We start from the raw sequence: 15,607 nt of genomic DNA on the forward strand, positions 1-15,607 counted from the left end.
GAAGGACAAAGATAAACACAAGGGCTTTCTAATGGCAGAAAAATCTTTGACTATGGTAAATAATAATTCAAATGAAAGTACTTGGATTTTGGATTCAGGGAGCACATGCCATTTAACCAATTGTAAGGATTTCTTTCAGGAAATGTGTCCAGAGGAAGGTATTCTTAAAACTGCAAACGCAGGGACTGCTAAGATCCAAGCAAAAGGTATTGGATTCTTAAAATGCAAAGTGTCTAATGAAGTTAAAGAAATTCCTGTAAGTGATGTCTTGTATATTCCCCAAGCAGTTTGCAATATGCTTAGTGTATCTACATTAGATAAGAAGGGATTTGTGATTCATTTTGAAAACAGTAAGTGCACAATCTCTAAAAATGATGAAGTGTATGCTGAAGCTTTTATGCATAATGATGTTTATAAACTGAGCATTTCAGGTGAAGCCTCACATATGGCGCAAGTAAGGAAGAATGATGGTAAATGTAGTCTGGAAATCTGGCACCGCCGCCTGGGACATCGTGATTCTAAGGTGATCCAGGATCTTTACAGTAAGCAACTGGCCACCGGCATTCAGATAAGTGCAGATGCTGGTAAAATGGAGAAATGCATAGACTGTGTTACTCAAAAAGGTGTGAGACCCTCATTTCCTGCATACACAGGAAATAGGAGTAATAAAGTGCTGGACTTAATACACAGTGACTTATGTGGACCGTTTAATATCCCATCATTGGGAAATAACAGATTTGTGCTAATATTCTTGGATGATTTCTCTAGATATTGTGTGGCCTATTTGCTGAAAGAGAAAAGTCAAGTCACAGACATGCTGAAGAAATACGTAGCCATGGTGAGCAATAAATTTGAAAGAAAACCAAAGGTTCTTCAGACCGACAATGGTGGTGAGTTCACTTCACAAAGCATGCGCACATTTCTAGAACAAGAAGGCATTCAGCATATCACAACAGTAGCTTATACACCAGAGCAAAATTCTGTTGCAGAGAGAAAATTTAGGTCACTTGTGGAAATGACCAGATGTATGCTGTCAGATAGCAATCTCCCTAAAAGACTATGGGGGGAAGCCATTCTCACAGCAGTGTACCTACAAAACAGAATGCCAACTAAAGGCGCTGAGCGCACACCACATGAGACATGGCATGGTAGGAAGCCAAACCTGTCACACATAAGAACATTTGGAAGTACAGCATATGCTCATGTACCAAAGCAAAGAAGGCATAAGCTGGATTCCACAACAGAAAGGGGCATTTTAGTTGGCTATGCTCCAGGACACAAAGGATATAGAATTTTGAATCTGAAAACTGGCATTGTTGGCATAAGACATGTTACATATTTTGATGAAAACAAAAGGGTTGATAAAGGCTGGATTATCCCAGATGAGCCTGATCATCCAGAATATGAAACTAGAACCATAATAGACATGCCAGTGTATATAAATGCCATACCAAGGCAGATGTCTGAAAGCAACTCACCTGTATCTAACGAGGAACAGGCAGAGGAAGCAGACACAGAAAGGATCATTGAAGAAGACAGTACAGTTGGAGAAGGGGAATCAATTGGAGAAGGACTCTCAGATTTTGAGGATGCGGAAAGGTCAGACAAACCTGTTGTCAGACGCTCATCCAGGGAAAACAAAGGTGTTCCACCCCCAAGACTGTCTTACTTAACAAAGTCAGCAGAAGCTCAAGAGCCCTTAACATGGGATGAGATTGAGAAAATGTCAGCAGAAGAAGCTGCTGAATGGCATAAAGCTGCACAAGAAGAAATTGATGCATTGGATAAAAATAATACTTGGATTCTTACAAAATTACCTCCTGGCAAGAAAGCTATAGGATGCAAATGGGTATTCAAGTTAAAAAGGAATGCACAAGGAAAAGTGGAAAGGTATAAAGCCAGATTAGTGGCAAAGGGATATCTTCAAAAATATGGAGAAGATTTTGATGAAGTGTTTGCACCTGTAGTGAAACACACGACAATAAGAACACTTCTGAGCATTGCAGTCTCAAAAGGCATGCAAGTCAACCACATTGATGTGAAAACAGCATTTCTTCACGGAGATATAACTGAAGACTTGTACATGGAACAGCCAACAGGTTTCATAAATACAAAACAAAGACAGCTAGTGTGTAAATTAAACAAAGGTCTTTATGGATTAAAGCAAAGTGCAAAATGTTGGAATGAAAAATTGCATGAAATATTGACACATTTAGGATTTAAGCAAGGTGAAGCAGATAAATGCTTGTACACTAGGTGCACAAATGGACAATATGCATACATTTTAGCTTTTGTTGATGATCTGCTCATTGCAAGCAAAAGTGAGCAAGAGTACAAGGACATTGTAAAGTGTTTAAACCACAATGTTGAGATAAAAGAACTTGGTAATGTGTCATACTATCTTGGTATAGAAATTGAGAAACAAAATGATGGTTCTTATCTTCTAAGCCAGAAGCAGAAAATAAATGAGCTTATTGAAAGTTTAGGTATGCAAGATGCCCAAGTTGTAAGCACTCCCATGATCACTGATTTTCTGAAGGATGAAACAGTAAGAGAACCTTTACCAGATAACATCCAATATAGATCAGCCATAGGTAAGCTTTTATATCTAGCTACCACATACAGGGCTGATATAGCAAATGCAGTAGGAATTTTGAGCAGAAGGGTCAGCTCACCTACCAAATCAGATTGGACTGCAGTTAAAAGGATGGTAAGGTATTTAAAGGGTACCATTGATTGTAAATTAAAGATTTCAGCCAATAGTAATCCAAAACTAATATGTTACTGTGATTCAGATTGGGCAGGGGATCATTCTGATTATAAATCCACAAGTGGATATGTGTTTATGTATGGAAATGTACAAATTTCATGGGCCAGTCATAAACAAAGTATTGTGAGTTTGTCTTCTACAGAAGCTGAATATGTGGCCGTATCGGAAGCGTGCAGAGAACTGATGTGGATTGAAAAACTTTTGCTGGATTTCGGAATAGCTGAAAAGAGACCAATCCAGATAATGGAAGATAATCAGAGCTGCATCCGACTGTCACAGAATGACAAGGTTCAGTCACGCACCAAGCACATCGCAACGAATACCACAACGTGCGAGAGTTGGCGAAAGAAGGGGTCATCAGTCTACACTATTGTCACACCAGTGAGATGACAGCTGACATCATGACCAAACCGTTACCCAGAGAACATTTTGTGAATCTGCGTATAAAGCTTGGACTTTGTATGAATAAATAATTGCATGACAGTTATGCATGAGAAGGGGTTTGTTGGAATGTAATTGTATTTTACATGCATTGCCTGTCACCTATTATTTCTCTGTGACCTCTGATGTGAATTACTTAGAGAGGTCACACAGCTATGCAACTTCCTGTGGGGGTTAGATGCAGCACATGCAGCACATGGAGCACATGGAGCTCATGATCTCTCCTAACCTGAGAGGATCTATGGTGGTGTGAGCATCCATTACCATCTAAGCACATGGAAGGAGCTGATAAGACAAATGTATAGTAATATGTATATATAAGCCTGTCTGATTATAATCTAACTACAAACTGTGAGTAAACAGATGTTTTGTTACTTCAACTTTAAAGTGACTCAGCAGTGAATTATTCAGGGGTGAATGAGAGAGAGATGAAGAAAGAAATTAACATTTCTAAAGCTGAAGCTGTGTGTACTAAAATCTGCTAATTATTTACTACAAATAATCCAACAGACATTGCAACTCTGTACCATACTTTGTAAGCCACACTGAACCTCCTAACAGCGGGAAAGAGCGTAGTATAAATGCTACAAATAAATAAATAAATAAAATCCCCTTATCCCTTATTTGTACTGTTTGTTTGTCCTAATTAGATTGTAAGCTCTGTTGAGCAGGGACTGTCTCTTCATGTTCAAGTGTACAGTGCAGAAATGAGAAGTAGTAGTAATGAATATAAATAAACATGAAGGCCGTTCTCACCAGAGCTGTAGCAGTATTTGTAGGTTGTTCCAACTTTGGCACTTGGACCTATAAAGCAGAAATATATGTATTTATAACACATCTGACAATGAAACAATGCAAAGCTGTAACGGGCGATATTCAGCTGCACAGTTGACATTTTTATAAATAGCAGCTTCGATGGTAAAAAAAAATACCCAGATATTCAGTGTCACTATCCAGAAAGAGGCAGGCACTGAATATCTGGATAAGATGTTGATGCAGGAAGTTATCCGGATAGTGGCAACAGTCCGTCTACTATCCGGAAAACTTATCTGGATAACTTCAGATGCCTTCTATCAGGTCAATATTCAGGCACAGGCTTCTTATACCCGGATGTTCAGCACCATGTGATACCCAGCTATCAGCACTGAATGTTTAATTATAATGTGGCTGCCAGGACTTATCCGGACACAGGTATTCTGCGGACCAGTACCCAGATGAAGTTATAATAACCTTTAACGGTCTAACTTCATCCAGTTTTTTAGTTAGCGGACTGAAGATTGCATCTTAGCAAGTAACTCCCAGCTAGGCCCAGACTCCGTCCCAAGATAGAGCTGCGAAGTTCTGTTAAAATATCCAGCGGTACTATCGAGTCAGTGCCTCCAAATATCCTGCTGTGACCCGGTCAGCAGTAGTTATACGGGTAGGACCTCCTCCCACCTTGAAAAATCCCTTGAGTTCGTGAAGCTGTGAGGTTCTATTATTCACTGAGTTTATGTGGACATGAGGTTCTAATGTTCACCAAGTTTGTGTGGCTGTGAGGCTCTATTGTTCTTTGAATTTGAATGGCTGTGAGATTCTATTATTCTTTGAAGTTTGGCTGTGAGGTTCTAATGTTCTTTGAGTTTGTGTGGCTGTGAGGTTCTATTGTTCTTTGAGTTTGTGTGGCTGTGAGGTTCTATAGTTCATTGAGTTTGTGTGGCTGTTAGGTTCTAATGTTCATTGAGTTTGTGTGGCTGTGAGGTTCTATTGTTCTTTGAGTTTGTGTGGCTGTGAGGTTCTAATGTTCATTGAGTTTGTGTGGCTGTGAGGTTCTAATGTTCATTGAGTTTGTGTGGCTGTGAGATTCTGTTGTTCATTGAGTTTGTGTGGCTGTGAGGTTCTATTGTTCTTTGAGTTTGTGTGGCTGTGAGATTCTGTTGTTCATTGAGTTTGTGTGGCTGTGTGGTTCTGTTGTTCATTGAGTTTGTGTGGCTGTGAGGTTCTATTGTTCTTTGAGTTTGTGTGGCTGTGAGGTTCTAATGTTCTTTGAGTTTGTGTGGCTGTGAGGTTCTAATGTTCATTGTGTGGCTGTGAGGTTCTATTGTTCTTTGAGTTTGTGTGGCTGTGAGGTTCTAATATTCATTGAGTTTGTGTGGCTGTGAGGTTCTGTTGTTCATTGAGTTTGTGTGGCTGTGAGGTTCTAATGTTCTTTGAGTTTGTGTGGCTGTGAGGTTCTATTGTTCTTTGAGTTTGTGTGGCTGTGAGGTTCTAATGTTCTTTGAGTTTGTGTGGCTGTGAGGTTCTAATGTTCATTGTGTGGCTGTGAGGTTCTATTGTTCTTTGAGTTTGTGTGGCTGTGAGATTCTATTATTCTTTGAAGTTTGGCTGTGAGGTTCTGTTGTTCATTGAGTTTGTGTGGCTGTGAGGTTCTATTGTTCTTTGAGTTTGTGTGGCTGTGAGGTTCTAATGTTCTTTGAGTTTGTGTGGCTGTGAAGTTCTAATGTTCTTTGAGTTTGTGTGGCTGTGAGGTTCTAATGTTCTTTGAGTTTGTGTGGCTGTGAGGTTCTAATGTTCATTGTGTGGCTGTGAGGTTCTATTGTTCTTTGAGTTTGTGTGGCTGTGAAGTTCTATTGTTCTTTGAGTTTGTGTGGCTGTGAGGTTCTATTGTTCATTGAGTTTGTGTGGCTGTGAGGTTCTGATGTTCATTGAGTTTGTGTGGCTGTGAGGTTCTATTGTTCTGTGAGTTTGTGTGGCTGTGAGGTTCTAATATTCTTTGAGTTTGTGTGGCTGTGAGGTTCTAATGTTCTTTGAATTTGTGTGGCTGTGAGGTTCTATTGTTCATTGAGTTTGAGTGGCTGTGAGGTTCTGATGTTCATTGAGTTTGTGTAGCTGTGAGCTTCTATTGTTCATAGAGTTTGTGTGGCTGTGAGGTTCTATTGTTCTTTGAGTTTGTGTGGCTGTGAAGTTCTATTGTTCTTTGAGTTTGTGTGGCTGTGAGGTTCTATTGTTCATTGAGTTTGTGTGGCTGTGAGGTTCTGATGTTCATTGAGTTTGTGTGGCTGTGAGGTTCTATTGTTCTGTGAGTTTGTGTGGCTGTGAGGTTCTAATATTCTTTGAGTTTGTGTGGCTGTGAGGTTCTAATGTTCTTTGAATTTGTGTGGCTGTGAGGTTCTATTGTTCATTGAGTTTGAGTGGCTGTGAGGTTCTGATGTTCATTGAGTTTGTGTAGCTGTGAGCTTCTATTGTTCATAGAGTTTGTGTGGCTGTGAGGTTCTATTGTTCTTTGAGTTTGTGTGGCTGTGAGGTTCTAATGTTGTTTGAGTTTGTGTGGCTGTGAGGTTCTAATGTTCATTGTGTGGCTGTGAGGTTCTATTGTTCTTTCAGTTTGTGTAGCTCTGAGGTTCTATTGTTCTTTGAAGTTTGGCTGTGAGGTTCTAATGTTCATTGAGTTTGTGTGGCTGTGAGGTTGTATTGTTCATTGAGTTTGTGTGGCTGTGAGGTTCTATTGTTATTTGAGTTTGTGTAGCTGTGAGGTTCTATTGTTCTTTGAAGTTTGGCTGTGAGGTTCTATTGTTCTTTGAGTTTGTGTGGCTGTGAGGTTCTATTGTTCATGAGTTTGTGTGGCTGTGAGGTTCTATTATTTTGCTTTTATTGCTCTTTGCTGCTCATTCAGGAACTGCTGCCCTTAATCAATTGCCTAGTCGTTGGTCCAGTTCTGCACAGTACAAGAAAGTTTCTACCTAGCATTTCCAGACCAGGAAGTGACCCAGTGCCTCCCCCTTTCATTTTTACAATCAAATACACACTGTTCTGTGATGAACTTCATACTCACATTCTTACTAACTAGATTCCTAATATTTCCCCAATACCCGCAAGAAAAGTGCCTCAATTTCTGTACGCCAGACTTCAGTACTCACCCTCTAGGTATGTGCAGTTATATCTGCTGCAGGTCTTCCGAGTACTGTTCAGGACAAAGGAGTGTGTTTGCTCGTCAAAACTTGACACAGTGAAAACTTCATTCACTGGCAACAACACTTCTTGTTCATAGGAAAAGCTGGAATATTTTTCAACGCAAACTCCAAAGCAGGTCATCAGGGTGAAAAATGAATCTTTTCCAAATTTCTTGGCCACTTCTTTACTAGTGGATGTAGACGTGAACTGCCCAAACCTCATCTTCTTATCTGAGGATGTGGGGGGATGAAAATGGATATCATATTCTCCTCGGTACACGGTTTGGCACAGTGGTCCACAACTTTCTCTTAAGAGTCTTAAAGCTGTTGTCAAATAAAAATGAAGAACTTTGAAGTGAAATTCCTGCATGTAATATTCTGGAGATCTACCGCCAATCCTTACAGCGACATTGAACGCGTGATAAGTTCCAGAACTAGTATAAACCAGTAAAGCTATTCCATGCTCATCGCTGAAGCCTTTGGGGAGGGGTGGAAGTTTCTTCTCCTCTACCATTCTTCTCCATTCTGAGACTGCATTCTCCCATGATTCTTTAAAGAAGACATCTTTATTTTTTTCAGCTACCAGTAAGTTCGTTGAACACATTTTTTCCACCATCGTTTCTTCACATCCGATATACTGATCGTCAAAAGCTGTAGGCGCCATATCTAACACCACATCTATAATTTGACATTTCACCTGAAAAAGAAGTGATGTATTCCAAGTAACTAAACCCTCAGATGTGACTCCCCACTGACCCTGGCACACCTAAAAACACTGGCCCCAATATTCAGATTGCGGGAGATAGTTGGGTTATGTCCCGCAGTCCGCGTTGTTCTCAGATATTCAATGCCGGGCTGTTTCTAGTGACTGGCATTGAATATCCGGGGTTTTTTTGCCAGTTTGAAGATAACTGGCTATGCCGATATTCAGACACAGCTGGTTATCTTTAAACCGGCTAAAGATATACCAGGGTTTGACGCAGACAAATTTGGCAGCCAAACCTGGTTTGAAAATCGGTGGATAGCCAGTTATATTGTGTGATATAAGCGGTTATCCGCCGGCCACTAACAATGGATATTCAGTGGGAGATAGCGGTTATTCCCGCTGAATATCGGCGGATAATCGGTTTAGCGCTGTTCAACTGGTCAGCATCTGTTCTGACCGGTGAAATAGCGTTAAATATTGGGCAGACTGTCATTTTACTAATCCCACCACTGCACAACACACTCCCCCCGCCCTCAGATATTCAGAAGACCATAGCCACCTAAATGACACCTGACAGAAAAATTCAGTAATGCGCAGTTTAATGCACAGAAACAGGCAAACTACTGCAAGACCCATTCGTGTGCTCGAGCAGTCACCTGTTTCTGTGCGTTAACCACTTAAGGCCCTTCAGTAGAAGCACCCCTAAGTTTGCACCTGAGATAATGGAGGGTTAAGTGATTTGCCCAAGATCATAACGAGTAGCAGCAGGATTTGTACCGGGCTTTCCTGGTTCTCATCCTTTCTGCTCTAAGCACCAGTGTTGTGTAATAACTTTGTAAAAGTAAATAGTTACATAGAGGGGCATAATGGAACAGAAACGCCTATCTCCATGGGCGTTAATCTCCGAGAACGGGTCCGTGAAGGGGCGGGGCGGATCGTATTTTTTAAAAGAAAAAGACGCCCATGTTTTATTCGTCAAGGTGTGAGCTGGGCGATTTTGCTTTTCAGCGATAATGGAAAATGAAATCGCCCAGCTCAAAAACGAATAAATCCAAGGCATTTGTTCGTGGGAGGGGCCAGGATTCATAGTGCACTGGTCCCCCTCACATGGCAGGACACCAACCGGGCACCCTAGGGGGCACTTTTACAAAAAACAAATAAAAGGTAAAAGAGCTCCCAGGTGCATAGCACCCTTCCTTGGGTGTTGAGCCCCCCAAATCCCCCTCAAAACCCACTGCCCACAAGTCTACATCATTACTATAGCCCTAAGAGGTGAAGGGGGGCACCTACATGTGGGTACAGTGGGTTTGGGGGGGGTTGGACGACTAATAGCATTAAGCAGCACAATTGTAACAGGTAGGGGGGGGGATGGGCCTGGGTCCACCTGCCTGACGTCCACTGCACCCCCTAACAACTGCTCCAGGGACCTGCATACTGCTGCTTGGGAGGAGGGTATGACATTTGAGGGTGAAAGTAAAAAGTTGTGAAACATCATTTGTTGTGGTGGGAGGGGGTTAGTGACCACTGGGGGAGTCAGGGGAGGTCATCCCCGACTCCCTCTGGGGGTCATCTGGTAATTTAGGGCACTTTTGGGGGCCTTATTCGTAAAAAAACAGGGTCCAGGAAAAGTGTCCTAAATTCTAGCTCAAAACTGTTCCATTATCGGCGAAGGGCGCCCATCTCTGTTCGCCCGATAACCACGCCCCAGTTCCTCCTTCGACACGCCTTCGACACGCCCCCGTCCACTTTGTCCGCATCCGCGACGGAGTGCAGTTGAAAGCGACCCAAATTCGGCTTTTGATTATACCGCGTTATTCGTTTTTGTGAGATAAACGCCCATCTCCCGATTTAGGTCGGAACTTGGGCGTTATTCTCGTTCGATTATAAGCAGGATAGTATCATAGAGGGGCATTTTTGAAAGAACGTCCAAGCCAGAATTGGGATGTCCCGCTCATAGCGTCCAAAGAAAACGTCCATCTCACAGCCATTTTTAAACAGGAAAAATGTCAGGGTTTCCTGTTCGAAAATACGTGAGAGTTTCCAAAATGAGCCATTTTCCAAAATAAAACAATCACATTTTGAACATCAAAAAACTAGGGACAAGGGACAGCATTTGTACAAAAATGGCCATACTCACAGCACAGCAGAGGGTCAGCCTAGTGGTCAGTGCGGTGGACTTTAATACAGGGCACCCAGGTTCATTTTACACTGCAACTGTATTATTTTGAATGGTGAGCCCTCCAGAGACAGGGAAATACACACTCAACACATGAGCACACATGCAGTCATTTAAGGTTTTCATACCGTCCATTTTCTAAATAGGGTTCCTCTGAGTTGATTCCATGATGCCTTTTTGAATTCTATCACCATTCTATCCACCAACTATTCCAGCATCAACCGCCCTTTCTATGAAAAAGAATTTCCTGATGTTTTTCCTAAGTTTACCACCCCACAGCCTCAATTCTTATCCTGTTTCCCTGTCTCTGGAAAAGGTTTGTTTCTATGTTAATACCTTTTAAGTATTTAAATGTCTGTATCATATCTCCCCTACCCCTCCTTTCCTCTAGGGTGTACAGGTCTTCCAGTCTCTTCTCATATGTCTTTTGGGGGAAGCCTCATACCATTTTTGTCACCTTCCTCTAAACTGCTTCAAGTCTTTTTACATCCTTAGCAAGCAAGTGCCAATCTCAAATTGGCCACCGAGATTTCCTACAGCAGTCTTGCCAGACTGCCATGGGAAGTCTCGTGGCCATTTTCATTGAACAGTGGCCCTGGGAAGGAACGAGTGGGCTTCATTCTTCCCCCCAAAGGGTCCACTAGACCACGGGCTTGTTAAGGTAGGTCCAGGAAAGGCCCTCAGGTGGTCATGTGCCCGGGGGGGGGGGGGGGGGGGAAGCGCTGGGAGGGTAGGGGCTCGGAGGGACTTGTTTTTGGCAGGCGGGTGGGTTGGAGGGGGCACATCTTCTGCCGGGATGGGGTAGGTGGGGAGGGCTTGATGTTTACGGTTTCGGCTTTAGTTCCAGCTGAAACCAAGCAGTGAATTTCAGCCACAGATTTGTTTTTGGTTGAAACCAAAACCACCAGTTTCGGTCAGTCTCTAATGTGTTTGTGTTTATTAATGATTTGATGAATCGCCAAATACTGGGAAATCCCATATCTAAGTGATTTTTTACAAATATATAAAAAGAAAACAGAACACCATTGAGTTGCAGGACAGATCCCAGGCACACCAGAAAACAGATACTCCCAAAACTATGAAAGCAGAGGCGACAAAATGTGCATATTTAATAATCCACTTTGCATACATCGTTCCTCATATAAAAATATGTGCATTGTGGAAAACTCCATGGGCAAGTTTCAAAAGAAATTCAGCGGTTGATTTCTTTTTGAAACCTGGTGCAAATTCGCAGAAAAACGTATTCATGCACATCATCCAGGGTAAATTGTTATCTGTGGGCTCTCTCTCGCCAGCAAAGTAAAAGAGAATTCAGGAGGGGCCCAAGCCCACATTTTGGGATCCATTTGTTAAAGTAGCCATGGAGAACCGGCTCCCAAAATTCTTAAAAACTTAACAAACGGCTCTCGAGAGCCTGTGAGAGCCCTGCTCCAGCACACCACTGATTATTATCATCCCATAAAATGTATCAAAACCTAAAAAGACTCAACTTTTCCACTGGATCAGTATGACTATTAGAATTCTACAATCAATAGTGAAATTACCTGAGGGATTCCAAGCAGAGTTAGAACATACAGAGACGCAGAAATGATTGATATCGACACCATCACCATCCTCAAGGGTATTGTGAGACTCCTGAAAAGAAACAGTGACAGAGGGATCATTACAGGGGTTCAAAAACAGATCACATCTCTGTCCATCTACAGCAAGTGGATCAAAGGGAGAGAGAAAGTTAATCTTTTGCCTCTGTTCTGTGTTTTGAACATTAACAGGCAGTTCTGTAAACCAGGATCTCACACTTACATGTAGGTAATCCAGCTCGTTTTCGAAAGTGATCGCCGGCCATCTTCCGATACAAATCGGGAGATGGCCGGCGATCTCCTGAAACCGGCCAAATTGGTATAATCGAAAGCCAATTTTGGCTGGATTCAACTGCTTTCCGTCGCGAAATATCAAGGGGGTGTGTCGGTAGGGTAGTGGAGGTGGGACAGAGGCGGGACGGGGGAATGCTCACAAGATGGCCGGCTTTGCCCCGTAATGGAAAAAAAAGCCAGGCTTGACGAGCATTTCGCCAGCTTTACTTGGTCCCTTTTTTTTCACGACCAAGCTTCAAAAAGGAGCCCCAACTGATCAAATGACCACCGGACGGAATCGGGGATCACCTCCCCTTACTCCCCCAGTGGTCACCAACCCCCTCCCACCCAAAAAAACATTAAAAAAACCTTTTTTGCCAGCCTCTATGCCAGCCTCAAATGTCATACCCAGCTCCATGACAGCAGTATGCAAGTCCCTGGAGCAGTTTTTAGTGGGTGCAGTGCACTTCAGGCAGGTGGACCCAGGCCCACCCCCCCACCTGTTACACTTGTGGTGGTAAATGGGAGCCCTCCAACCCCCCCCAAAACCCACTGTACCCACATGTAGGTGCCCCCTTCACCCTTTAGGGCTATAGTAATGGTGTAGAGTTGTGGGGAGTGGGTTTTGTGTGGGATTTGGGGGGCTCAGTACCCAAGGTAAGAAAGCTATGCACCTGGGAGCTATTTTTTGTTTTTTAATTTTTAAAAGTGCCCCCTAGGGTGCCCAGTTGGTGTCCTGACATGTGAGGGGGGCCAGTGCACTACAAATGCTGGCTCCTCCCATGACCAAATGCCTTGGACTTGGCCAGGTTTGAGATCGCCAGCATTAGTTTCCATTATCTGCGAAAACCGATGCCGGCCATCTCAAACCCGACCAGCTCTGACATTTGGCAGGGCCCAACCGTATTAGCGAAGAAAAAGATGGCTGGCCATCTTTTTCGAAAATACGGTTGGCTCCGCCCACTTACGGAGCCGGCCCCAGAAATGGCCGCCCATAGAGATGGCCGGTGTCGTTTGATTTTGCCCCTCAATGTGTGTTACTGTTTAGATGAATCAAAATCACTCAATCAATCTTCTTTTAAGGAGACTAAAGCGTCATACACGATATTAACTCTACAAGCTGCATAAACATTGAAAGTGATAGCTGGACATAAATAATTAAAAAATATATTTTTGGACCATCAGAAGGCTTGCTATAATGAATTACATAAGATTAGCCATACTGGTTAGACTGATGGTCCATCTAGCCAAGATCCTATTTCCAGTAGTGGCCAGTCAAGGTCACAAGTACCTGACAAAATCCCAAATATTTGCAACATTCCATTCTACCAACCTCAAGGAAAGCAGTGGCTTCCCCTTGTCTATCTCAATAGTAGACTATGGACTGTTCTTCCAGAAACTTGTCCAAACATTTTTTAAACCCAGATACATTAACCATTGTTACCACTGAGTGTCCTCTAGGTCTTTGAAAGAGTAAAAAGTAAGAAGGTCCGTGGTTAGCTACCGAAGGTATATCTGGGAATAGACTGGATATTGCACTGTTCATGGAAGAAAGCACTTATAAGCAGATTGAAAATATGGCAAACGTCAAAGTTATGGGGCCGGATAGGCTACATCGCAGGATACTGAGGGCGATCAGATGATGTGGTCCCTCTTCATAAAAGTGGGGACAGAGAACAACGGAATTCAAATATGCGTGGGATATGCATAAAGGAATCCTATGCAGTAGGAATGGATCCATAGAAGTCTATCTGGCCCTATACTTATGTTCCAACTGCTGGAGTTCTCATTGAAGCCCACTCCAGTCTATTCGTCTTCTCATTTGTGGGATAAAGACCATAAAAATCTGTCCAGCAATGTCCTTATGTTCCAGCCACTGAAGTTGCTGTTTAAGCCCTTCTAGCCCATCCTAAACCAGACTGCCATATATTAGACACAGACCATACAAGTCTGCCCGGTATCGGCCCTAGTTAATCACAGCCACAGTCGCCATCTAAGCATCACTTGACACATCCACACACATGCAGCCATTTAAGGTTAGGATTTTTATAACTTCCATTTTCTAATTAGAGATCCTCTGTGTTCATCCCAAGTCTTTTTGAATTCCATCATCATTTGTGTCTCTACCACCTCCTTAATGGAAGACTTTCCACATTTGTGCTGTTAAAGCAAGGAGGAAGAGGAGGAGGAGGAGACAGTACTCAAGGTACTCGGTAGATGAGAGGCTGATGCAGTGCAGCTTACACTTCCACAGGAACCCCGCAGAACTGCTTCCGTCCCCGCGGGAACCCCGCAGGACCTGCTTCCGTCCCCGCGGGAACTCTGCAGAACTGCTTCCGTCCCCACGGGAACCCCGCAGAACTGCTTCTGTCCATGCGGGAATCCCGCGGGTTCCGCAGGATTCCCACAAACCCTGTTCCCGTGCAGCTCTCTACTTTGAAGCTCATTTTCGAAAGAGAAAAACATCTAAAAAGTGTCATAAAGCAGCATTTGAACGTTTTTCCTCACAAAAACGTCCAAATCAGTATTTTCAAAACCTATTTTTCAGACATTTTTCTATGCTGTTCGTTTGCAGTGCATCCAAATCTCAAGGGGGCGTGTTAAGGGTGGGATTTGGACATTCCTATGTCTTAGACGTTTTTCAGCCATAACGGAAAAAAAAAAAAAAACTAAAACGTTTTGAGCTAGACCTGTTTTTATAACGAATAAGGCACAAAAAGGTGCCTTAAATGACCAGATGACCACTGGAGGGAATCATAGATGAGCCCCCCCCCCCCCAATATCCCTGCAGTGGTCACTGACCCCTCCCACTCCCAAAAAATGTGAATAAAAATATATAACAGCCTCAGATGTTAAAGTCAGGTCTATTAGTGGCGGGGGAAAGGATGGCGGCAAGCTGGGTGTCCTGAACGCCGGTGTGATTTGAGCTCCATTTAAACGATAACTTTTTCATCTTACCTTTGTTTCTTAACGATGCCACATAAACGGAAGAGGAAAGTAAGGGCCCTACCTGTCTTGGGTTCATTGCCTCCCACGCCTTCGGCGTCTCAACCACGGATCGAAGGATTTCTTGCCCAGCCAGTGTCTGTAGCAAGAAGCAGTGGCCAAACCCTTGCTGCGGGCACTGTTGGTGGAAACTCCAACCCGTTTTGGGGTGAGATTTCTCTCAGTCCCCGCGATCACTTGACGCCAGCCCGGTTGATAGCGCTTCTGGGTCTTGTTCGGGAGAGTGTGGTTCAGGATGGAAGTAGTGAATCCAGCCTGGGTATTTTCCGGAGCCCCCCCTCCTTCCCTCTCCCCAGGCTGTGTAGAAGTGCACTAAAATACAGAGGGAACTGTTTGGACTGTTCCATCGGATGAGCCAGCTGCCAGCTGGGCCATTAACCCCTGTACCAGGGATCTCCAAAGATTCATCGGAGCAATCGGCTGATTTTAGATCTGGACCCGGAACAGTACATCAGACAGGGGAAGTGACTCTTTACCAAGTTAGAATTGACTATTGTAAGTTGCTCTTCTGATATTTCTAATCTAAAGCTATCTTGTGGCGTTGAGTCACTAGAAGCCGGGCATTGTGAGAAGTTGGAAACTTTGGAAAAACCACTGACAGATAATTCAGCAGCGGTACAGACTTTGGTTAAGGATAAAATGGTGGAAGCTACAGCAATTTGAGAATCGATTTAGACAGTTGAATCTTCGATTACTTAACTTTCCAAAAGTACTTGGCGTTGGCGT

At 43.2% G+C, this 15,607-nt stretch overlaps 1 protein-coding gene across 8 annotated transcripts in view; it reads right to left on the bottom strand.

Moving 5' to 3' along the window:
* Positions 1-15,607, bottom strand: part of LOC115468267 (olfactory receptor 51E1-like) — a 74,306-nt gene that overhangs the window by 23,556 nt on the left and 35,143 nt on the right. For 5 of the 8 annotated variants that reach the window (XM_030199849.1, XM_030199846.1, XM_030199847.1 and 2 more), the window contains exons 2-4: positions 11,567-11,657; positions 7,108-7,837; positions 3,968-4,015 (exon numbers count right to left, since the gene is read on the bottom strand). In XM_030199849.1, coding sequence (XP_030055709.1) covers positions 3,968-4,015; positions 7,108-7,837; positions 11,567-11,635 — 847 coding nt within the window. In that variant the 5' untranslated portion in view covers positions 11,636-11,657. Of the gene's footprint in view, positions 1-3,967; positions 4,016-7,107; positions 7,838-11,566; positions 11,658-15,607 lie in introns of those variants that run through there. The other 3 variants (XM_030199842.1, XM_030199844.1, XM_030199845.1) reach the window with 3 other exon arrangements.

This window comes from Microcaecilia unicolor, chromosome 4 (assembly GCF_901765095.1).
Source record: "Microcaecilia unicolor chromosome 4, aMicUni1.1, whole genome shotgun sequence".
Classification (NCBI taxonomy): domain Eukaryota; kingdom Metazoa; phylum Chordata; class Amphibia; order Gymnophiona; family Siphonopidae; genus Microcaecilia; species Microcaecilia unicolor.